The following is a 24,680-nucleotide window of genomic DNA, read 5'->3' as shown; positions in this document are numbered from 1 at the left end:
CAACAATGCAAACATCATGCACTTTTACTCTCCTTTAATATTATAAACAAAGTTTTGATAGCAAGCTTTGTGTATTTTGCACTTAGTATCTATGTTCATATCTACCTATATTCATTCACATTTATACTAATTTCCAGTTATCCATTTTCTTGCTGAGTTGTCATCTCCTCGATCAAGCTTGCATTCGTCTATCCGATGATAGCCAAGTGGCGCAGACGATCGATCACAATAATACAGTAGGAAATCTGGCATTACTATCCTCCCTTAAGCTCGAGTCCCGAGGTCCTAGCTACCTGCCTACACCTCTTTATAACCTTCCAAGTTGGCGAATTCGCTGATTTGTGTCTCGCGAAGCTGCAGAGGTGCCTGCGCATCATCTCGACTAGTTGTCACAAAACAATTCTCGGACGTTTCCAAGAGAGGCTTTCTCGGATGGGCCCTTGGCCGGTTGAATAAAATGTCTCCAGGGAACGGCGATTCCGCCGCAACCAACGAGAAGAAAGAAACGAAGAAGGTAGAGAAGTCGTATTTGGCATCCGCGGTCGATTCCATTAATCCGTGGAACATGAGCCGTAGTAGTACGCCCACTCCGAAAGACACCGCCTCCAAACCCAAGCCGACAGCTCCTGCGGTCCCCACAACAGCTGCTAAGAAGGCCGACGACCATAGCACGAATACCTTCTATGGCCAGAGTTTCAAGAAGTATCCCCCGGAATGTCCACCGCTGAATGTCATGTGGTTTCATGCGGTTGACGTGAGTAAATTTTGACAGCCTTATCCAGTACAAGTACGGCCTTCTGACTAAATAATCCTAGGTTCCTAAACGCAAGCCTAACTTCTTGAAATCGAAAAAGGAGGACGAAACAGCCAAACCAACTCCACCTAAGAAATTCGTTGCCTTTTCCAAGAATGATTCGAGGTCGATCGAGAATACATACCAGAAGCTTTTAGAGGAACTCGAAGATGAACGGGACAGGACTTCAAGGAACGGGTCAATACGCTCTAGATCGCGACGTAGAAGGGCATTGTCGGAGGAGGATAAGACAAATACAAGTACTGAAAATGACGATGACAATCCACGAAGCGGTCTGCGAGTCCCGGTCAATGAAGATTTCTTATTTGATGTCAACATAGAAGAGCGTGAATTGGCGCCAGTCTACTGGCTAGGTCCGATATATGAGATCCGTCGTGGTAGTTGGTTCTATCAAGAAGGATCCACGTTGCGGCCTTGTGAAGAGAACCTTGCGGCTCAGCTGGAGGAGGGATATTTGAAAATCAAACCTTGGACATACCCCTCCAGAATCCGCAGCAATTCTGGGATGCATGACATAACACCGAAAGCATCTTCGGAAAACCTCAAAGCGGCCGCCAAGTCGCAAACCGACAGCTCGCTCAAACCCCAATCAGCCCAACCAGCGACGCCCCATCAACCACAGACCTATCGTCTCTTCGGCACCTATATGAACAGTATAGCTACTTACCAAGATTCGAATACGGCCTGGCTATCTTCAGAGAGTGTCTTTTCCTGGGTGACGTCAACGGTGTACCAAAGATTTGCTGGTGGCGGATATATGAACGGCGTAAAGCTCGTACGCGGCTACTCAGAACCTGGCAAATCGAAGGATGGGAAGGATGGCAAGGATGGGAAAGATGGGAAGAGACCCCCCACGCCCACCACGGCTACTTTACCTCCCGAGAAAGAAGAAGACAAACAGGAGAAGGCCCTTAAAAGGAGGTCTGCGCCTCCTAGCACGCGATCAGACAATACAGCTGACCGAGACGAAGAAGACGGCAAGGATGCAACAGAAGCCGAACGCCGGGGAAACCGTTTAAAACGACAATTTGCGTCCTTTGTCGAGACTTCGGAAGACCCAGAGAAGCAAGAGGAGCAAATCAGAAAACGTGAGGAGCAAGAAATCCAAGATGACTATAATGACCAGGATGGAGAGACGCAAGGGCGTGAAATTGAGCACCTTGTCCTAGTTACCCATGGCATTGGCCAGCAGTTAGGACTTCGGTAAGTATTGCGACGCTACTCACGTAAAGTTCATTAATTGCTAACCAACGCTTATAGAATGGAGAGCGTCAACTTCGTACATGATGTTAACTTATTACGGAAGACCATCAAAGCAGTCTACACGCACTCGGCTGATTTGAAGACTCTTAATGATGAAGGTGAAAATGACCCAGGCAATTGCAAAATTCAAGTTCTGCCAGTCTGTTGGAGACACCTACTAGATTTCCCCAAACGAAGAGATAAAAAAGGCGAGACCGATTTGGGTGACGTCGGAGATGATGAAGATGAGTGTAAGGACCGCCTTCCGGATCCGTTGATGCTATAAGTCACCAGCTAACAACCGTCCAGACCCTTCCCTAGATGATATCACTATCGAAGGCGTGGCATTTGCTCGCTCTCTCATATCAGACCTTGCCTTAGACGTCCTACTTTATCAAAGCGCCTACCGAGAGCAAATTGCAGAAATCGTCCTAAAAGAGTCCAATAGAATTTACAAGCTATTCATGGAGCGCAATCCCGAGTTCAAGGGCAAAGTTCACATCATTGCACATTCGTTAGGCTCTGCAATCATGTTTGACATCTTATGTAGGCAGAAGACAAGGCCAAAGCGCACAGAGACAGCATTGCGTAGTCCATTACGTTTCTTCACTTCCCAAGAGCGGGCTGAACCTCCTCGAGATCCTCGAGATCTTGCCTTCGACTTCGACGTTGATAATTTCTATTGTTTGGGTTCGCCTATCGGGCTCTTTCAAATGCTCAAAGGACGTACCATTGCAGCTCGAAGCAATCCCAACGCGATCCCGTCCGAGAGTCCCCTGAACACGGAATACGTGGACGATCCCTTTCTCTCAACCGTCAATACCGACCAACGTCTTTCAGCCATCACCGGCCTACCATTTTCGGTGTCGTCGCCCAAGGTAGGGCAGCTGTTCAATATATTCCACCCATCCGATCCGATCTCGTATCGCCTGGAGCCTCTTATCTCACCAGCAATGTCATCTCTCAAACCCCAAACCCTGCCCTATACCAAGAAGGGCATCTTCGGTGCCGTAGCACCGCAAGGGCTCTCAGGCCTCGGCGTCAAAGTGGGCCAAAGCGTCAGCGGGCTGTGGTCCAGCTTCAGCGCTGGCATCGCCAGCAACATCCTCAACCGCAGCCTCGGACTCACTAACCAGGACGTCGCGAACTTCAACGCTAACAACAACGTTTCGCAACCACTGCCCCCGGGCGCCGGCACGAACATAGTGGGAGGCGGCGTGATCGACATCAACGCGCAGTCGGAGAAAACGGACGCGAGGAAGAGGGCGTTGGCACGCCAAAACTCGTCAACTGGCTCGGACGGCAACTCCGAGACCCTAATCGACAACGATCTAGAGACGCTATACTCGCGCTTCCAGAAGAAGCGCATCGAGGACCATAAGAACAGTGCCAGTCGTGCCGAGGAGGGTAAGGAACTTGGCGATGCATGGGCCGCGGAGGAACTGAAAGCGCAGAAGCTGAGAAGGGAGGAGGCGAAGGTGATGGCGCTGAATAGAAATGGCAGGGTGGATTATAGTATCCAGGAGTAAGTCAACATTCCCCTGGCATTCTTCCTTCGCCAAGGTTGAGTGAACCTGAAACGGCGAAGAATGATGACTAACACTGTACCCAACCCAGGAGTGCGCTCGACTTCAACCCCATCAACACTATCGCCTCACACATGGCCTATTGGCAGGACGAGGACGTCAGCCACTTCATGATCTCGCAGATGCTGAAGTCCAAGCGCAAGGCAGACGCCCAAGCCGCAGTTCGTATTTGAGAGCCACGTCCCGCGGGCTGCGCTACGTCGCACGCCTAAATCTATCTAGGTATGTGCCATCGCATACCTGTTATGCGCGTACCCAGGTAAACCGTCGGACGTAACGCGCTGTTCAACGTTAGATTAGTAGGGTGGACTACATAGATGGGGATGTGTAATACTATGTCGTGACCCAGCCCCGGACTCCCGCACGGCACGGGAAGGTTCAGCATGGCTAGCCGCCTGCCCCAACGACCCGCAATAACTACCTAGGTATTCGACGTCTGCTCGGACGCACAAGCCTGTCGTGCCAACGAGCGTGCCGAACCTAAAATCTTTGGCACGACGTAGATCGCGATCGAAGCGCGTGATATCGGGTTTCTCGGGTGCCCTAATCGATCCAACCTAGCACTGTTTACCAAGTTACCTGGGCAGAATAGGAGGTAGCTGACTACCTATGTACGGAACCCAACGGCATTACATCCTAACGCCAACCCCTTTACCTCGGGGGGGTTTTTTTTTTTCCTTTTAATTTTGCAACTTTCTTCGATCCCCTCTCTTTTTGGAAAATGGAGTTTTGGGGTTAGTCTGGACTGGACTGGATAGGAAAGGAAAGGAGAGGAAAGGAACGGAAAGAATGGCGTGGATAATCACCGCGAATAGATACATATAGATAGAGATACCAAGAAGCCGCACAGCAGCAAGCACATTGAAGCATGATTGATACTAGTAAATATAAGTAGGGTTTCCTACTCCTGATACAAAAAAAATAAATAAATGATGACACTCGTTGTCTTAGAAGACTTTCTATGTATTTCTTTCATTGCTAGGAGCGCGTGATGAGTCGTCGGGGTATTTCAGCTGAAGACTGTACCTGCATATTGGAGGCGAAATTACCTACGTACGTTAAAATTTCCTCGAGTACTTCCGTGTACTACAACACACGTATAGTTCATCTACAATAATTAGTTCAGCTTACTCAAGTTGGGGACAATGTCATCACAGTCATAGAGATTGAATCAGATAAATGAAGAGGAAGCAATTCATCCGTATTCGGTTCCTATCTGAAGGAACAACAATTGCATAGAAGGAAATTCAATCGTGACCGTACTGGCGCAACTCGTCCCTTGCAAACCATACGCGATGTGATCAATGCCCTTAAAGTATCAGCACAATATCCCAGCAAAGCAAATCCATGACTCCATTTTCCGTGATGACTTTTCCGAATCCAGGTGAGATTCTAACCCTCCCCTTTTTTTCAGTCGTATCATGCCGTCCAAGTGAGATGACTCGACTTTTACCAAATCGCGACCTGCCATAGTGACCTACCCACGCGTAGGGTCAACCATAAAGAAGAGAATATGCAAAGGGTGTTTTGCCGAATATTTTGAGAAGATGGTCCACCATCCCAATCATCCACTGCTCTGGCAACCTTTTCCAAAGGCCTCGGTCGCCATCCACCTTCATAAATTGTTTAGAGGTAATCGATGCTGTGAAATAAGATATCGAATTGTCGCATTAGAAAGGAGTCGAGGTGCCGAGTCGTAGATCTGCTTAGTTGGGGCACTGGGACTGGACATGTCCAGGCTGCTGGCACTTGTAGCAGATCTTTTCGCCTCCGGAAGAAGATGCCTTGGGGCAATCACGAGAGAAGTGGCCATTCTCACCACAGTTGTAGCACTTGCTACCATTGACACACTCGCCTAGATTCGGGTCAGAAAAGATCGCAATTCGGTTGTCAATTTGACTTACGAGACATGTGGCCGTACCCGCCGCATGAATAACACGTCTTGCCACCACCCTGGCCGCCTTGACCACCGCCGTAGCCAGAGTTGCCAAAGCCTCCGTAGCTGTTAGCGCCGTAGGCATCAGGGCAGTTGCGTGCAATGTGACCGATCTTGCCACACTAAATTCAAACAAGATTAGTTAGGTGACTAAGTAATAGAAAGACCGCGTCAACGTACCTTGTAGCATTCCTGGGAACCACCGCCCTGGCCGCCGCCAAGAGGAACACTGCTCTGAGGACAGTCGCGGCTAATGTGACCGGTCTGACCACATCGATAGCAGGATTTGGTATCCTTGGGTCCGTCAGGACACTCGCGGCCTAAATACATCATCGGTTAGAGACTTCTTAGTCCAAGCTATAGTACCGAGAGACTTACTGATGTGTCCTTCGGCGCCACAGCTGTAGCTACATACGACGTTAATAAATAATACATTGGTTAGAAAGCAAAAGATGACTTACCACTTGGGTGGACCACGGTTAGGACAGTCGCGGAGCTGGAAGTTTGAAGATTAGTATTGTCGCAAAACATGTTGCCTAAAAATCAAAGTCCTTTCTCCGGCACATACCTGATGTCCAGTCTGGCCGCCTATATGAAGGTATTAGATCGTTTTCCGTTCAGAAGAAGCAAAACAATTAGGGGACGGATATTGAGACAGAAAGCGCATTATTATACTGGCCAAGTGAAGCACATCAAGGCTTGCGCCTAAGTGCTGCCAAAAGGAGGGAGCTCATAAACATGCAATCGTAAAGGTGTAACGAATCAGACAGCACATTGATGATTGCTTGATGGATTCTCACCACACAATAAAATCAAGCTCGCAAAAATTGCAAACATGAAATAACAGCGAAGCCACGTAAAAAATAATTGCAGCCAGAATATGAAATACAATACGCGACTACTTACACGTGTAGCAGGCGCGAGTAGGGCCCTGGTAATCCATGATAATGTTGTTAAACCGTAAAACCTCTAGATTATTAGAGATATCTTGCTTGAGTCTATGAGAATAATGTTAGCCTCAGAAGACACGTGAGCAGTATGCTATGCGACGGTGGGTTGATATAAATGCACCTTGCTCCAAGTGGATTTCAGTACTGATTTCGAAGCTTCGGGATTGCTATTTCATTGGAAGATTTGAAGAATTTTCAGGTACCGTTCAACCACCTAAACAATAGGCGACAAGGGATGAATGTTAAGACAAGGTAGCGCAGGCTGGATACCTATTGGCGCTGCGTGTAGGGTGAGGAGTGGGGTGAATGGGCGACGATATTTGCCCCGTGTAGTGGGGTTCAGTACAAGGGGAAAAAATGCTTGGTGGAGGGGTTCGTGATGGATAGCGAATGGTATGGAATTTGACATTGGATGTTTAACTTACCACAAGTAAGCGGTATTGGTTTGCCCAATGCGAACGGTCGAATTTACAAAGAATGTAGATAACGTGTCACAATATTGACGTCTGATGCCCTGATCAGATATCGAACTTGTGGACGTTGAGTTGTTGAAAGACCTTGGGAAAAGCCGGATGTTAATTACGGAGCTCGCAAAACGATACAGTGATGCGTCAGATGAGTTTTTCTTACTGGTGAAGGAGTACCAGCTAAACCAGTAAGGTGGTGGGTTGAAATGGCGAAAAGTTCGATATGGTATGAAAGTAGGTGGTTGTGTTGGTGAAAAAGATTTTGATGTAAATTATTTGGTAGATTTAAATACCTATCTACTGGGTACTGCCCATCACTAGTAGTTGGCTGACGATTTGAATAGTGGGGTTCAAAGTTGACGGAAAGGCAGGTACGGGCAAGTACCGTAGGGATATGTACTTGGGCAGGAACCAAAGGCTTGACACCACAGATTTGGAGGAAAGTGCGATATCTCGTATGTATGAGTAAAAGGAAGGTACGATAAGGGAAACAGCACTGTCAAAATTGGCAGGTATGGGTACATATAAATACTAAGTACCTTAAATGCCTATCGTACTTGCCTTAATGCTTGCGAAGGCAACAAACGTTGAAAATTGAAAGTCGAAATGAATGTAAACGATGAAGCTAACGTACCTTAATTTTTGGGACGAGTGGTGACTAAGAATTGGGTTGTTATGTATGTTTATTGTAAGCTAGTAGGTTGGAATGAGAATGAAAGAAAGATATCGTGGGCAACGGCTGCGGAGAAAACTCTACTAGATATGTATCTTTCTAGTCGCCGTTGAATTTACTTTGCGCACGTAACAGCGGTTTATTGTTGTTAATTGACCTTCAAAAATATTTTTGTGGGAATCGCCAATTTACATTACTGGAACGAAGCGGTTAGTCATTCTGCCAACATTGAATTTTCTGCCATTTTAGCGTCTAGATAGCACGTGCATCGCCTTACCGCCTGTACCTAGTAGTACCGTTATTTACCCATATGGAATACAATTATGATATTTGCAATTGCGAGAATGCAGCATTGTGTTATCTGACAGTTCTACCTATCTAAGAAATGGAAACTTTGGGAACCCTAGTCTCGATCCAGAAGGATGTTCCATATTAACGTCCCAAAGTATCTTGGGTGGGTGTTTGTGGTTGCGGCAAAAAAACCGCTATTTGGAAAAGAACATAAAATACATTCTGGTAGTCGGCGAGGGATATAGAAGGAAAATGTTTGGATGGGATCATGTACCTACCTACCTAGTAAATTCAATTGTGGTTTTGGAGTTGAATCCTAACCGTGATAGCAAATACACAGTCTCATTAATCAATGAAAACTTTTTTCCCCTGAAAATTGTAGAGCAATTGGGATGGCCACTCATTTTAATCAACGTGATTTATACTTTAATACTAGGTATTTCATCTCGACTTTTAACGGACACTGGTTTCATCTATTATAGGTGTATATCCGTAATTAGAGCCATTCGTGTGTATAATGATGAATGATCAATTCTTCTGTGTTGCTTGGTGGAAATGTTTAGCTTTGCTCTCTGTCATCAAGTTTTCAATCAGGACACCCTGATTTCTAATCACGAGAATGGATACAAGTAGTAAACCACCAATCCAAGAAAGTGTGTCCTCTGTTTCGTACTCGGGACCACATGACCGTCAAACGAAATAACGTTATAAAGAAGGTATGTCATATATTCTAAGGTGTATCGTAGCTACGACAGAAACCTATAAATGTCTTATTTCTGCAGTAAGTTATATTTAAACATATTTACACATATTGCCCACTGCCGGATGCACCATGAATCTATTAAAATCCAGAGATGCCGTTGGGTAGGGTGAGATAGGTGATTACTCCTGGTCGAGATTGATAATCTGTTCTATGTGATTTGTAACTCAGTTAGATATCTTAGACGGTAGCTTAGCGACGCTTCAGGTAGATAACCTGTGCTTCTGTTCTCCGTTCCAAATTGCCATAACCATATATGCCTTATGTTAAAGTCGGTTGGATCCATTTATGTTGTAACCTTCATAGACCTCTCCATACCAAGTGATGAAATTGAGATTATACCATTCCGGAGCTCACGTCTCCGAATACTATATATGTAAACGTCGATCCGGACTCATGAGTCTTGTAAACCTTATAAACTCTATTATAGGTACCTACTTAGTCAAGTTTTTTTGTGATGAACCCTGACGATCGATATGGAGCCAAAAGGTGGACTGGATGTATTGTGCGTGTATCTTGCAGGATGGGGAATAGATATGCAGCCTTATTTCGGGGTTTACTTGTCCAAATTGGTAATGCAACTATTTCACCCATTTGCAAGCTACAGCATTACAGGTATGTACTTATGAATTTACAGCAAGTGAATGGGTGGTCAAGAGGATCCAAATGAGTACCTAGTAAATGCAACCTTGAAGGTTCACCTGCCTATTTTTGGGGGGCTAGGGTCCTGTAGTGGGGCGCGGGGGAGCTTAACGGCACGGACCAAATGACTTCCAAGTGATACTGGACAGTGGGGTAGTTGCTTCCGACGCGTCTGCTTCAATTCGCGTCGTTCGCGTCATAATTTTTCATCCCTTCAAGCTTTCCTTACCCAAGTAAAGCTTCACAGCAATGAACTCCAGCCAAACAATGCATATACATATATAACCTGAGATACCTAGGTAGGGTATACAACCTGCCGGGCTCCTATCAATTGTTCCCAAATGGAGAATTGGTTCAAGGAAGTGGGTAGACCCGCCCTATTTGACGCCCTTGCCGGAGCCTGTGATCGAATTGACAATGCCCTTGATGAGGGTGCGTATTAACGGATTTATACACATTTGTAAACAATTAGTTGCTTACATGTACGACAGAACTCAAATCGCGTATAGCGGAGAATACACGACTTTCCACGGAGCTCGAACATTTAAAGAGCCGGGTCTCGGACGTAGATCAATTAAGAGAGGAAAATCGATCTCTACAGAGAGAAATCCAGAACCTCAAGGATGGATCTAGGAATTCCCGACTTCCTCTCGCCCCTAAGTCTGTAAACCAAGTGTCAAATCCAAAACGATCCATCGAACTCGGAAAGAATAAACTTGATGAGTTGAAGTTTTCTGAGCTCAAAGAAGAACACCTGAAGCTTGGAGGAAACTACGGAAAACTGCGTGAGAAGTATTCAGAGCTTGAAGATGCCCATACAAAATTAAATCGGCGACTTCGCGACATGACGAAAGCGTATAATCGATGGATGGACCATGCAAGTCAGTTAAATGAACTATGTCAGAAGCGTAGCCGCACGATCAAGAAGCTGGAGGCTAGATTGGACGCTGCAACAGCCGAGGCTTCTATTTCGTTCAATGCTAGCTTTTCTTCCGACGGTTCCGTTCCACCTGAACATAGGCAGCCAACAACTACCTCTAAATTGGCCGAACCGAACGCCCTCAATGGTCGTGATTTAGTAAGGTCTAATTCCATATCGGTGGAGTCCCCATTGCTATGGCCATCTACCAATGAGAACGGCTCCGGCCACGAGTCTCTTAGAAGTACCATCTCTACCCCTCCGGAGCTAACGAAATTTAAGAATGGGCTACGATTCGATCATGGAAGAGACGTTACGCTTCACTCGGATGGTCATATCAGCACACAAGATGGAGAGGAAGCTTCATTGCCACCTCTCCCGCATGATCAAGGTGCAGCTTTGGAAGAGGTGCTAATCAAGCACGAACCATCTTCGGATACCCCGGTTGTAGTATCGGAGCGCTGTTTGCGCAAGAGAAAGCATGACTATGACTGGACGGGGGATGTTCGAGCTGTCGTTAGAGTGAAGGCTGAAGAAGATGGGTCTGATCCACGGATTACTAACGAGCATCGCCAATTTGTGCCGCATGAAAGCATCGACTTCGATGCTGAAGGGGGCAGAGTGGACACACCCAGGAAGCGCAGTAGAATCAACCCCGAGCTTGAGGACGTATCTGGCTTGAACAATCCTTGGTCAGATGCCGAAAATGATGGCTTGGACGGATATCGTGATGAAATAACACGATTGAATGAGAATCCCAAGAACACAGCTACCAAAATCAGTACAGCTCACCACCCACTAAGTCTGCAGAATAAACCCTCTTCCGCATTGAAACCCTTAGATAGCAGCATCGTGCCTCGACAAAGACCAAAAGCCTACAATTTCACGAAGCGGAATGAGCTGCCATCTTTACGCCGCAATGGAATCTTGAGTCTGGCAGAAGATGGTGATGAAGATGAGACTCCGAAGACCAACACAAAAAAGATATCAAAGACCGGCCGACTTCGACACCTTTTCAATAATCCTACACCCACACATGAAACTATCACCCCAACGAAAAGCGTGCTATCAGACCGGGTGAATACATCTGCGATCTTGGAGTCTCAAGCACCCCAAAGGCGTGAATTACCATTTGGGAAGAGTGGGTTAACGCCTTTTGAGAGGAAAGTTGAGAAGACAATTAGTCCACTCATTACTCCAGAAACAACAAACAGCAGACGAGCTTCCACAAACGCTACTATGAAGCAAAGTACGAACCGACGTACTGAACGGAGATCAACGAGCGGTGCGGCTGGTAATGCAACGCCCTTGAGAGAACGTCCAAAGTCCCAGCTAGGCATTAACGATTTCAAAATCAACCCCAATGCTAACGAAGGTTATGATTTTGCTTTCACCGATGTCGTTCGAAACAAAAATGAACGAGCCAGCCTAGCCGGATGTGTCCAGGAGGGCTGTTGCGGCCAGACATTTCGACTACAAGCGCGCGTCCAGCGGGGCCAAACTAGCCCCTCAGATTTCCAAGCGTTGTTGGAGAAATACCTAGGTGACGACGCATGGAAGTTGTCAACGATGGCCAAACCAGAGAAGGAAGAGCTATGGCTTGATGCTAAAACACAAGAGCTTGCTAACGAACACGGCAAACATCGCCATAGATTCCACCGCGCGGCATCCCCAGTAGGCTATTGGCGAACAGATTTCCCGAGTACTCAAGAAGAACTACGGGACAAGGAGGAAGCGGCTAAGATGGCACGCCAAACTGTTGAAGAAAGATATAGGGAGGCTATGCGACCTGGCGGGAGATGGTTGTTCAGAGATGAATAGGTTCGGATTCGCCGATAGAATCTATGAAAGACTCAGGGGCAACCCTATGATGCATTACTGTTTGCTGGCATTGGGTGGAAAATATGGTTTGTACCGAGGAGCTCCCAATCTTAGCAGCATACACGGCTATCTTGGCACATGCATATATTAATGTATAGCTTAGTACGAAGCGTTGGTACCTATGAATAGAGTAAAGAACAATCGAAGTCCCCCTAGTTCAGTATTAAAAAATGTTTACTAGGTGAAGATTTTGGTGCACATAATTCCGAGGTTGTCTTGAATACTGACTATCAAAAATGCGAGCCTACCTACTTAGCTTGGAAGCCGTTACAGACCCTTCCTTGGCACACCTAACTCGTCCCAATCTACCGGTACTATGATTAGAAAAAGTTTATGAGCAACTCTGCTGAGCTCCAGTATAGTACGAAATTGTATGGAAACCTTAATGGATGCCTGGGTAATCAGACAAATACGTATATACAACAATTCTCATACGCAGAAGAAATCTTTCCATATTCATGAATCCCTAAGGTTCATTCTTACAGAAAATCGATCGATAGGTCGAACGTCTCCAAGGCGCACAATACATTCACACATTCACACACTCGCACATTCATACATTCATATCCAAGGTACGTACCTTGCCAGATCATAGAAATCGTGGCTGGTGTAGGTGGCTGAGTAGCTATGTACCCTGATCAGCCGCGGTTTCGGATTGGCTCGAGGCAATCTCTGAGGGTCCGAAAACTTTAGAAAAAGTCAGAAAACATTATTAGCTCCCGAATTGATCTCATCCCGACCAACTTCAATACACAACAACGCGAGCCGTTCGGATATTGCCGTTCTAACTGGCTCGACTTCCACTTTCAACACCTGCATTTCATTCATCACGTTCCCTTTCAATCTTTGGTCTTTGACCTTTATTCTCTTCCACGCCTCCTATGAGGCAGCGCCACTCTTTTCCGTTACCTCTCTCAGTTGCGGAAGTGGATCGGAGCTGATAATAAGGCGTGACGCACAATAGAAATCCTAACGCGCAACCATCAGCAAACCGCGACTCGAAACTTTCGGTCCCGCACCTGCGTACTAGCAAAAAATTGCGATTTGCGTATTGGCGATAAGAGTCGCCGAAGCGGTGGATAGCCACTGCTTCGTCAACCCCAAGCCGGCAAGATGAATGGTAATCATCTGCCGGCTGGGCAGCCTGGAGGAGGCGTCGGCGGAGGTGTGGTGAGAGGACAAGTTGACATGGGACCGGGCACAGGACCAACCGGTGGTCGCCAACGACGACCGCCGCCGCCTCAGTACCCAACCCACCATCAACTTCAACATCAGTATTACTACCACCAACAACACGCCAGCCCAATCTACCACAATAGCTATATCGCCCCCTATCCCCAGAGCTATCAGGCTCCGCACCACTATCAGAATGGCGTTATAGCAAACAACCCTTACATACAGTACAACCCGTACTCTCAACGATCTCCTCCCGCGATACATCAGCAATATGCTCCCATCGTATCGTCTAGTATGCAACCTCAACATCAGCCTTACCCTCGACCGCCTCCACAACAACAGCCTCCACAACATCATCAACAGCCTTCTCCAGCACTCTCGACTCCTCCTCCTTACGTGGCAGCGCCGCCGCCGCCGCCGCCACCTGTTCCCGTACCCGAAACACCTTCATCTACGCACTCGTCGCAAGTCCTTCCAACTCCCTTGACACCCCTTACTCCGCAAAATCAGGAAGTCGCCTCCAGTACTCCGGATGTCGAGCTACGGTCCCAATTACCTTTTAGACCTCCTGTATGTCCTGGACTCTTATTATAAACTTGGTTTACTTGAGCTAACAATTGTTCTAGCTACCATGGTTATCGCGGCCTGATATACCCTTCCCAGCCAAGTCTGCACGATCTAGGAGAAGACGGCGAATACAAGATCCTAACGCCGAATCGGTCGAGTTGCCCTCAAACCAAGGGAAGGGGCCAGAGTCTGGGGCTGTGCCCCATGAAGAGGCCTTGGGAGGTGACGCTTCATTGCCTGAAACTCCCACGCTCAAATCCGCTGCTGCTGCCGACCTGAATGGCACTAGCACCGACTTATCGACACATTCGGAAACTCCATCAACACAAGATGTGCCGTCGGAAGTCGCTCAATCAACCTCACCTTCTACCCCTCAGTCAGTGCATGCAGTTCAGTCCCCCACTGCTGCATCTATTACTCCTACCAAAGCCACGAAACCCGCCTCTCGTACAGCAGTACCAGCAGTCCCCGTCCTCCCCGCCTTCCCTAAGGCAAGCCCCAAGGAAGCAACCTCGTCTAGTATCGAAGTCAAGCCATCGGAGCGGAAACAGTCTGAGCCGCAAGCGACAACTGAAGCGCCCGTGACAGAGAATTCAGTTGAAACATCCCAAGCCGAAGTCAAACCAGAACCAGCCCCCGCCCCGGTAAAGGCAGCCCCGAAACTTTGGACCGGACTATTCACCCGTCCGACACCCAGCCCTTCTTCGACTGGCGGCACTGGCACGGGATCTGCGGGTACCGGCGCTACGACGGCTGGCGCCATTCCAGACGGTGCGGTTCAGGGTAATGGAAGCGTAGGTGTAGGTAGTTTTGCGAAGTCGAACGCAAGCTCTTTGGCTGAGGCTCTGCGGGCTTACAACGTTAGTGGCGATAGGAAAATTGCCTTCCTAGAACCCAGGGGTTTAATCAATACCGGAAACATGTGTTATATGAATTCCGTAAGTTGTGATTATCTGGCCGATGGAAGAGAGTGAACTAACGATGGCGACAGGTCTTGCAAGTTCTTATTTTCTGTATTCCATTTTATGACTTTCTGGACCAGGTTGGGAAGAAGGCGGCGCATAGTTTCAAAAGCGAGACACCCCTGATTGATGCCATGTAAGTGTTTTAATGGCTCCTCGTATTTGCTTTGATTCTAATACATTTTTCATAGGATTATGTTCATGCGGGAATACAAGGTCATTGATTCCGCGGTATCTGTTGAACAGCTTCGCCGGAGGCTCAAGAGCGAGGAGCTCGAACAGTACGGCGAGCCTTTTACTCCAGAGTTTGTCTATGATGCTATAAGGAAGCTTCCTAGATTTGCCAGCATGAGGGTAAGTTTATTTGTGTCCCATATTGAATCGATCTGACACGGTTATATAGCGTGGACACCAGCAGGATGCCGAAGAATTCCTCGGTTTCTTATTAGAGGCGCTGCATGATGAATGCGCTCAAGTAATGCGGCACCTACCTAACTCGGGCGGAAACTCTACAGCCGGCTCTCCTTCAGCAACTTCACCTACGAGCGCCCCGGACACCAACGATTGGTTAGAGGTAGGACGGCGACAACGAGCTGCCATTACGCGATCCTCAGGACATCCCGTTGCGTTATCTCCTATTAGCAAGGTATTCGGCGGGCAGCTAAGATCCGAACTAAGAGTGTCGGGTCTACAAGACTCCGTGACCCTCGAGCCGTTCCAGCCGCTTCAACTAGATATCGGTTCGCCTCAGGTCCACAATATTGTTGATGCGCTGAAGGGTCTTACCACGCCCGAGACTCTACATGGTGATTTCGGATCTTCAAGGGGAAAGGATGCGGTGGCCGTCAAACAGGTTTTTATTGAATCCCTACCACCGGTTCTCATTCTCCACTTGAAGCGTTTCCAGTTCGATACCGAGGGTACCGGAACTGTCAAGATTTGGAAGAAAGTTGGATATCCACTTGAACTGGAACTTCCCAAAGAGATCTTTTCGCGACAGAAGAGGAACAGCTTCCTCGCAGAAGGCCACGGCTTCCCTAAGTACAGATTAATCGCTGTGGTCTACCATCACGGTAAGAACGCAAGTGGCGGGCACTACACCGTGGATCTCAGGCGCCAGGATGGCCGCGAATGGATTCGTCTAGACGACACGGTGATCCGACGAGTCAGAAGCGAAGATGTAGCTGAAGGGGGCGCCGAGGATGAGCGTGTCAAGGCAACTACTCGACCAGACAAGAAGGATAGTGTCGTCAGTGGTTCTGGAAACAGGTTCGAGGGAATTGGCGACAACGAAGCTGGTGACGACGAGGGATGGAACAAGGTCAGCGCTCCTACTAACGGAGCCAAGAAATGGAGCTCCGTTGTCAACGGAGCATCGAACACGGCTACTCAAGCAAAGGAAAAGCATGCCAAGGACAACATCAAAGACAACAAGGTGGCTTACCTACTATTCTACCAGAGAGTCTAGAAGGCTCGACTGCCTCGATGGAACATTTGCCGTACTGGCTAGCAACCGCCGGTGTAGGGTGTAATGGGAATTTTACGTTCAAAAGGGAGGATTGGTATACCTAACGGTGGCAAGGTGTCGTTGGTAATGACACGGTCATGAAGGTGTATCAAAAGTATCTGCGCATGACGGGTATTCCGGAACAGGAGGGAAAATGGAGGGGGGCGTAACGGTGGTAGTCTATTCGCAAGTCGTCCGAGTCTTGCTGCGGACCGACTGTATCAACCACCAATTCTAGCCGAAGTATCTACATATGGAGGAGGAATCCCGTTTTGCGGGGATATTAGGTGTGGTATGTTTTTCCCGAGGGCATCATCACCATCTTACCTCGAAATCTCTCCATCCCGTCTTACCTTTTGGTCTCTCCCTATTTATTTAGGCGACGACCGATCATATGGAGATTTACCATACCCCTCTATTGTAGAGTTGTAGAATAAAAAGCGATTTACGAATCCTAATAGACGTCTTCGTCGAAATATTGTTGTCCTGGCTACTTTGTGATTCATATGTACCATACGTATAAGGCAAGATAAAATTAAGAACCGGATGTGTATTCCGTGTTGCCGCCAACGCTTCCCCTTTGTCGCACAGACGCCCCGCGGCTAGGGGTACTCGTTGCGGCTCTCGATCGGCTGGCTTCTAGCTTTGTTTGTACTAGAATATGATGACAGCCACCTACCTAACAGCCAAAACGTTATACGGACTTCCCGTTTGAATCTATGGACTTAAGAATGAAAATGTATAAGTCCAACCCGGTATTTATGTCTCGGGGAATGACCATGGAGTTTCAATTCGAAACAGATAATCGTAAGTACGTTCTATTTATTACAAGAATTGCGTAGGCGGCTGCTTACTTCTATGAGCGGGAGGACAGGTTCAAAAGGGTATCAAAATCAAATACTACAATATTCTCAAGTTAAAGGACTGGATGCCGCCAGATATGCTAAGAAAGGCCATAACGAAGATAATCCCATAAACTCCGTCCTTAGCCAAATATGCATAACTCTCGCAAGGGCGCCCTTCAGATCCCGGCCTGCTTGCCCGCGTACCTAATCGGCAGCGGCGATCCGACCCGAGCTCTCAATATCAATATCATACACGCCCCCCCCCCTTTACCTATCATACAAGCCAATCTATAGGTAATCCCCAGCAGTTCAACTCCCCTACCTCCCTACCCATCCCTACCCATCCCTCCCAAAATACTCCCCCAACTCCCCCTCAACCCCCCACCCCCTAGCCCACCGCCTAACCGCCCTCTTCCCCTCGCGCCCATCCTTCTCAACCCTCTCGTAGAACCCGGGCCGTCCGGCGCACGGCAAGTACACCCAATCCAGCGCGCCCAAAACCGTGTTCCGGTCCGCGGCGCCGCAGCGGAAGACGCACGCGCTGCCGAACAGCTCGCCGCCGACGCGGAAGGGCAGGGTTCCCGGCGGAGGTGGGGGCGGAGGAGAAGACAAAGTGGATTGCGCGTGGTAAGCGTTGCGCAAAGAGAGGTGCGATGTCGGGTACGGCGCCGCGGAGCCGTAGCGCAGCGAGGCGACGGCGCGCTCGCACGCTGCTATGACGCCGTGGTCGGGCGCGGGCGCGGCGAAGGTTGTTAAGGGGGTTGTGGGGTGCGGGTACTGCGCCGGTAGACTGATTGTGAGGACCGGCGCGAGGATCCGCGTGTGGGTTAGTGTGTGTAGAGGCCCTGCGGAGCCTAGATTCCATGATACTGGGTAGCCACGGGGAGGGGGAGGGTCCAGGTCGATGGGGGATAGGGAGAAGGATATTTCGATTGGGGCGGTTGCCGGCAGAGCGAATTCGTAGGCTACGACTGAGCGGATGGCGGGGGTGAGGGGGGCGAGCTCGGCGTGGCCTCGGGTTAGGATGTCTTGCTCTGTTACGAGGGAGGGGCCTAGGGGGTTGTGCGGGTTGTCGACGGGCATGGGCTGGCGGTGGCTGCTGTGGGTGCTGTGGTGGCGGCTGCTATGGTGGTGTTTCGATTTGGATTTGTGTTTTCGCTCTGGTTTGCTTTCAGCTTGGGGTTGAGGTTGAGGTTGAGGTTGACGCTGAGGCGAGGGTTGGGGTGAGGGCTGTTTTAGTATCGATTTCAGTTGCGATGACGAGATAGAACGGTGACTGGGAGAACGAGAGGGAGATCGAGGGCGATCGTGAGACCGATGAGATTTCGCTGGAGACTTTGGTTTAGGACCAACTTGCGAACCATAGTTAGGTGAATAGGGGTCACGCTGGGGCGCGGGAGGTTTAGGAGCATTAAGGGGGGCAGCAACAGGGGAAACGGCATGAGGCTTAGGCTTAGGATTGGTATTGACATTAGGATTTAGATAAGACGAACCAGAGTTACGGCTAGAATGACCAGCCTGAGAAGCCAGACTAGAAGAAACATTCTGACGATAGATTTGAGGTTGAGGAGGAGCAAGGTAGTTCCCCCTAGGGTGGTATTGGTGGCCCGGAGATGGTTCGGTGGAGAGTCCGCCCGACATGTATGGACCATGCACTCGGGTAGGCAAGGCCTGCTGCTGCGGTCGCCCATCGGCGTTTATAATTCTGCCTGGCTGAGGAGATCTAGGACTAGGAGGCCCCGGATGCGGTTGCGGGTGCTGGTAGCCTTGCTGCTGATGCGACTGTTGGTACGGCACATATGGCTGCTGGTAGGGAGGCATCCCACCAGGGTACGAACCATTATTATTCATGGTTAAAGTTCCACTTCTAGCCTTCTCTATATACCGGTTTCGTTTTCCTTGACAATAATACGCCTTGATTTCTGTCGTATGACTGAGATGAGGTGACCTCTAGATACAGATACCTTTTAGTTAAGGTAAAGATAGAGGTAAAGCCGAGAGAAAGCCTAAAGACTTATAGACTTTCAAATACCATAAAATTCTACAGAGGCTCATTAAATATGTGATGTGTGATACGAAGATCTCATATGACTGAATAGTTGGTATTTACAGTTCAGAGATCATTTGGGCCAGTTGCCCCTATTCATCCCATTCACATATTACTGTGCCTCCATCCTCCATCGAAATCCGTAGTCGAGTGACGTGGATAAATGCTTATTGTAAAATGACAATCCATTGTTCATTGTTCACCATTGTTCACCTCAGGGCTGGCGTTTTATAACACTCCTATTCACAATTCCGCCTAAGAAGTTTGCCCTCTTACACGTTACTTCTTGCGTTGTTACTCAAGTGTTCTAGCGCCCGATGTGTAGAAAGTGGGCATACACATCAGCACAGTACATTCCATAAATACCTACCTGCCAGCCTTTGCGAAGTTTCTACACAGAGTCGGGACCATAAAAAAAGTAGGATTTCTATGTGAACACTGAGGCTGAGTCATGATATTGAATTTAATGTCAATTTATTCAGTTTTATTTTTATTCTGTCTACTCGTCCACCAACCGCGAACACGAGCACTCAACTTTCATAAGTCCTCAGATGCTTTCGGCTTTATCCTCTGCGTGTAAATCGCCTCTGCTTCACCAGGTATCATAGTGTTGTGAAGGACGCAATTCTCCTTGTCGGCTGTCAACAAGAACACCATCTTCGGAGTAGTGTAATGTATGTACGGTTTACCTTGGTCGTCTATAGGCTCGAAGATTAATACTACCACCAAAAGATGCGTCCATGAGATCCCAGTACAGTTTATACCACGTTCGTACTGTCGAAGGACGTCTTCGACGCGTACGATAATCCAAGTCGCAACAACCGTGCACCACTTCTCTTGGTTGTCGGCGGGTGAGCGCTTCTAACAACGGCACTCGTTAGGGACAGCGAAGGAGATGCATGGAGAGATCCTAGCTCCCTCTGGCGTGTCCAAAGAGTGCGGATACCGTCCCACCAACTTAAACTCTATGTCCAGTTTCTCCGTCAATCCTAGTCTTATTCGAAGCTCTTCTTCCGCGAAACATGCGAACGCCTTGAAGATTGTTCTAAGGTGTACTTTCAATTTGTTGAGCGTGTGAACAGGATACCTTTTTAGGGCATTTCTGAACCTCTGCTGGAGTAAGTCATTCTGAGCAATGTCGTCTCCCTTATCGACTCTCCCGGGCTCGTCGAGTAAAGAGTCGCTACCCTGTGTGCAGATCGAAGGCGACGGCTTGGCGGAACTGATACGTTCGACGGGATCCGAGCCGTAGTCTGGAAGCCCTTCTGGAACACCCTGTACCTATCCGATGACGTCCCGCGTGCCCCAAAATGCTTCAAGGTCGCCCGTGCCCCCCACGGTTTCCATTCTGAGGTAACTTGTCTTCGCTTTAATCCAAAGAATTGATAACAATAGTAGGATTGACGATGGTACACCTATTTGGTTTACCTCTTTTCTAGATACCTATTCGACAATGTACGAGTATGGTATGTATGGATCCAAGTTCAAATTGCCAAGCAATTATCGGAATGGTTTCATAGAGCCATGATCGGTAGCCACTTCCCGTTCCTAGGTCTTTCTCGGACACGCAGTGGGATCTACCAACTACAACAAGCTACTCCTTCCATAAATATTAAGATTAGTAAGATGGTAAATTCAGGGGCAAGCTGCAGTTACCGGTTGCTGATAGGTGATCTATTAGGTCAAGAAGCCTCAGATCCCTAATCAGATTTTTTTCCTCTGAGGTCTACTTTCGTTCTATAGTACACTTATCACTAGGTATCTGCATTATTATTACATAGAATTTTTTTTTCTATACACAATGCTGTATCTAACATAACGCTTTTTTGGCTGCTGCGTTCCAACTTGATTAATCACGAAAGTACTGTCTCTCCATCTTGTCCCCCTTCATCTTCATATTTGCTTGCCTTTGATAGAACTTGCTTCTCATGTGATTTACGAGCCTTCTTGCAGAGAGAACTCCAATCCCGAAGACCTGCCGCATCCCATGTGTCGTGGAGAATAAATGCTGCGTACTCTTCGCTGAACATTGCTCTTGGGTCGGGCAGGTAGACCGCAGTTGATGGGCACCATAGACTCCTACTAGGCGCTGTCGAAGTAGAGTATGGGTTTATGAATTCTAGAGTAAACTGCCTGTATACTGGATGTTGCCGAAACGGAATCCCACGGGGACCCCTAAACTCGCCGCTCTCATCGTATAACAGTGCATCTCTGAGTAGTTTAACCCGGCTGTCCGTAGCCAGAACACTACGTGGAAGAGGAATTGTGATGACAGGAGCGTATATGTATTGATTGGTATTACATTCGGAGTCCTCTCCGAAAAGGCTGACATACGGGTGAGGCTTGAATATAGTGCCGGTCACATCGATCTGGACTTGTTGAAGGTCCCATCGTGTGATGATGTGTCCAGATCTCGGGTTTCCAAGTCGCAGGATATCGTTCGCCATCCCTTCAATAGTCGCTCTAACTTTATAATAACATTCGTCAAGAGACCTTTCTATACCTGATTTCGGTAATGAAAGATACGGAGCTTTTGATGCGTCATATTCTGGGGACATCTGCGAAGCCAGTGGAGAGTTGCTAGAGACATGAAAGTCATCCATGATGAGAATAATTTTTGTTGAGTAACCTTCAGGGTTTAATTTTCCTCGGTCTAGCAGTAGACATGTAAAACATAAAGTAGTAGATTGGAATTGTACAGAGACATGGCATATAAATAGAATATGTTTTGGCCCCTATTTTCTAGAACGTGTTTGATCGGTGACTTGCAGTACATAATACTGCATGTAGGCATGTTAATCATGATCTCGTCCGATAGCTAGAATAAGAAGCGATTATGTACGACAATTCTTGTCAAAAACTTCTTAGTTAAGTGTTAGTCACAGTGTGGAGTGAATCACAGCTGTTATCGTCCCGTGTTTTGACAATAATTCTGCAGGCAGCAGTCCACGCGCTCCGAAGTAAAGGTTAAATAGCACAATAATGTCACAAATTTCCATCGGCGGCATTAAATCAACGGCCTTGCTGGCAATGGTCTAGTTGGTTATGTGCCTCAGACACCTCGTCTTACCCCCATAAAAGACCCCCCTGAAATGGGGTGGTCCAGGGTTCGACTCTCAGAGATTACCTTTCAAAAAAAAAAAAAAAAAAAAAAAAAAAAACTACAAGAAAGAAAGAAACAGTACTATCAGTACTAAGGAATCTCTGGGGCCTGAAATGGAGTGGCAAAGAAATACCCAATAGCGGGGGCGCAGTAGCCAGGAGCCGATCAATAATACCTCGGACTGGGCCTTGAAGAGGAAGAGTTTCTCTTTTTTGCTCATTATTTCCTGGTATCACGAAGCACCTGCACCCGGAAATCGCGAACCATTCACCACATCCTATTTATCTCTTCACCCAAGTTAAGTTATTGATGGTTTGTTGCCTGAGCAACTGGAATAGCTTGCTCAATGAACCACCTTCACTTATCGCATCAAGGGGAAAATATCCCATAGCATCGAACGAAATCGAGAGTGAAATCCCTAAAATCCCTAAAATCCCTACATTCGTGGTCGAATCCGAGCTTTATTCAATTAATTCCCACAAAAGCTTTCCTTGTCCAATCGCCGTGCTTCAACCTCCTCCCGGTCTCAAAACTGCCGGAATGGCAGATTGCCTCCTCTCTCCCGTTTCCGCCCCCCTATTTCCCAATTCCGCTCCAGCTTGATTAATCGACGGAACCGGTGGCGGCGCCCACACATACGGCGTCTCGTCCGTCACCGGCGACGGGACCAACCTTTCATACTGCCCCTGACTCCTCGTCGACGACGACAGTGACGAGACCATAGATGGGCTCCTCCTCACCGGCGAAGTTACGCTTACAAGCGCGGGCGCAGGCGCAGGTGTATACCCCAGCGCGGCGCTCATAACAACCACGCTTTCCGACCGCTGGCTCGCCGCGTCGTTACTCTTTTCTCTTTCCCGTCCCCTTTCATATGCCTGTACCGCTCCCCCTATCCCTCCTCCAGCTACCTCGACCTCCAATTCCTTATCCCCACCCTCCTCCCGCTCACGCTCATGTTTGCCCCTCTCCCCCCTCTCCTCCCTTTCCCCCCCAATCTTAGCATAAGCCACAACCTCCTCAAAATACTTCCTCTCCTCCTCGCTCTTCCCGCTCAGTTTCCTCGCCGCCCACAGTAGACCTGATACCCCAGTCGCCACGGCCGCCGCCTTGCCCACCGCGCGGAGATAACTTGGTTGTCTCATTCCTCCCTCACCTCCTCCTCCCGCCGCCGCTGCTGCTGATGATGATGACGGTGCTTCGCCCCCGCCCACTATGGCATCTGACCCTGACCCTCCCGCTTCGGCCTTCCGCCTGCGCTCCCTTAGCCCGTATACAGCGAGCGCGACCAGGAACGCGAGACCCATCAGCGCAGCGAGAACGATGAGCGGGATAGCGTATGTGGGGAGGTGCGCTTTTGAGCTCGAGGAGCTGGCGTTGGTGTTTGCGCCTGCGATGCCAGCGGGGTTCGTGCTTGGTGTTGGGTTGGAAGATGGGTTGGGATCCGTACCGGCAACCGTGAGTACGGGACTAGATGAAGATATGAGTGAGCCGATTATAGGTGTAGGTGTAAACCCAGGAGCGGGTGCGGACGGGGTAATCGTCGGGTCGCTGTCTGCTGCGCTGGGAGGTATCGAAACTTCCGAGCTCGTGATGGTATTTGCGGGTTCAGTGGGTTCAGTGCCAGTGTTACTCCCAGTGTTTGCACCGGCCGTAGGTTTAACAATAGTATCTGTAGGGTTAGCATTGGTATTTTGAGGCCCTGTAGGAGGCGGCGGTTCGGCATCGGCCCCTCCACCACTCGGTCCTCCAACAGACGGTTGCGGGTTCTCCGTATTCGCTGGTGTCTGAGTTGGAGCCGCCTCTGTCGCCGTTGTAGATGATCCATTGTCCTCTCCACCCCCTTGGCTCGGATTGGATGTTTCTTTTGGAGTCTTTGTACTCGTCGTCTTAGAATGTTCATTATTTGTTTTGGGCGGACTTGGGTTCCCACCCTTAGGGTCCCGACTTGAATCACCGCCTTTATTGGGATCACTTTTATTTCCTTTATTTGTTTTAGGTGTCTCCTTTCCTGAGAGAAATGAACCAACTTCCGATATTGCGCTTTGCACGACGCCTTTAGTAGGAGTGCTGTGTGAGCCTCCCAGCTTATCAGGGATACCAGGTATAAGAAAGGCAGGCATCACTGAGACTTGTTCGACTATCTTCTTCTCTCTTTTCCCGCTGTTCTCTTCCTAGGTTATCACCACACTGTTCGGTAATCGGTAGCACGGGCTCTCGCCATATTCCATGATCGAAAGCAGGAAGAAAAGAGAAGGCCAGGAAAAATGGTCATTGTTGACAGAAACTTCATCGTTTTAATCACATCTTCGTTA

General features: G+C 48.4%; 6 protein-coding genes across 6 annotated transcripts; 3 read left to right on the top strand and 3 right to left on the bottom strand.

Moving 5' to 3' along the window:
* Nucleotides 1–457: 457 nt before the first annotated feature.
* On the top strand, nt 458–3,815 carry F4807DRAFT_462998 (DDHD domain-containing protein; the record flags this gene model as incomplete). Its single annotated transcript, XM_048001904.1, has 5 exons — nt 458–754; nt 816–2,017; nt 2,075–2,307; nt 2,366–3,581; nt 3,674–3,815. The coding sequence occupies 5 exons, from the start codon at nt 458–460 to the stop codon at nt 3,813–3,815; spliced, it is 3,090 nt and encodes a 1,029-aa protein (XP_047851785.1).
* A 5,743-nt stretch (nt 3,816–9,558) lies between these two features.
* Nucleotides 9,559–12,313, top strand: F4807DRAFT_193044 (SAE2-domain-containing protein). The gene is made up of 2 exons (XM_047993711.1): nt 9,559–9,793; nt 9,853–12,313. Exons 1-2 carry the CDS (start codon nt 9,703–9,705, stop codon nt 12,099–12,101), a joined length of 2,340 nt encoding a protein of 779 aa, XP_047851784.1. The 5' UTR covers nt 9,559–9,702; the 3' UTR covers nt 12,102–12,313.
* Nucleotides 12,314–13,132: 819 nt separating this feature from the next.
* Nucleotides 13,133–16,464, top strand: F4807DRAFT_193007 (cysteine proteinase). Its single transcript, XM_047993710.1, has 5 exons — nt 13,133–13,907; nt 13,964–14,842; nt 14,896–15,002; nt 15,058–15,220; nt 15,270–16,464. Exons 1-5 carry the CDS (start codon nt 13,275–13,277, stop codon nt 16,332–16,334), a joined length of 2,847 nt encoding a protein of 948 aa, XP_047851783.1. The 5' UTR covers nt 13,133–13,274; the 3' UTR covers nt 16,335–16,464.
* Nucleotides 16,465–17,046: 582 nt separating this feature from the next.
* F4807DRAFT_436388 (uncharacterized protein) lies at nt 17,047–19,257 on the bottom strand. Its single transcript, XM_047998958.1, has 2 exons — nt 17,248–19,257; nt 17,047–17,180 (listed from the first exon to the last, which is right to left on the bottom strand). The coding sequence occupies exon 1, from the start codon at nt 19,067–19,069 to the stop codon at nt 17,555–17,557; it is 1,515 nt and encodes a 504-aa protein (XP_047851782.1). The 5' UTR covers nt 19,070–19,257; the 3' UTR covers nt 17,047–17,180; nt 17,248–17,554.
* A 545-nt stretch (nt 19,258–19,802) lies between these two features.
* Nucleotides 19,803–21,868, bottom strand: F4807DRAFT_462993 (uncharacterized protein; the record flags this gene model as incomplete). Its single annotated transcript, XM_048001903.1, has 3 exons — nt 19,803–20,126; nt 20,220–20,540; nt 21,131–21,868. The coding sequence occupies 3 exons, from the start codon at nt 21,866–21,868 to the stop codon at nt 19,803–19,805; spliced, it is 1,383 nt and encodes a 460-aa protein (XP_047851781.1).
* A 705-nt stretch (nt 21,869–22,573) lies between these two features.
* Nucleotides 22,574–23,309, bottom strand: F4807DRAFT_436384 (uncharacterized protein). Its single transcript, XM_047998957.1, has one exon. The coding sequence runs from the start codon at nt 23,169–23,171 to the stop codon at nt 22,878–22,880; it is 294 nt and encodes a 97-aa protein (XP_047851780.1). The 5' UTR covers nt 23,172–23,309; the 3' UTR covers nt 22,574–22,877.
* Between the last annotated feature and the right edge of the window lie 1,371 nt (nt 23,310–24,680).

This window comes from Annulohypoxylon truncatum (assembly GCF_022578515.1).
Source record: "Annulohypoxylon truncatum strain CBS 140777 unplaced genomic scaffold F4807scaffold_29, whole genome shotgun sequence".
Classification (NCBI taxonomy): Eukaryota; Fungi; Ascomycota; class Sordariomycetes; order Xylariales; family Hypoxylaceae; genus Annulohypoxylon; species Annulohypoxylon truncatum.
The sequence above is the reverse complement of the archived record's forward strand: the minus strand, read 5'-3'. Positions and strand labels throughout refer to the sequence as shown.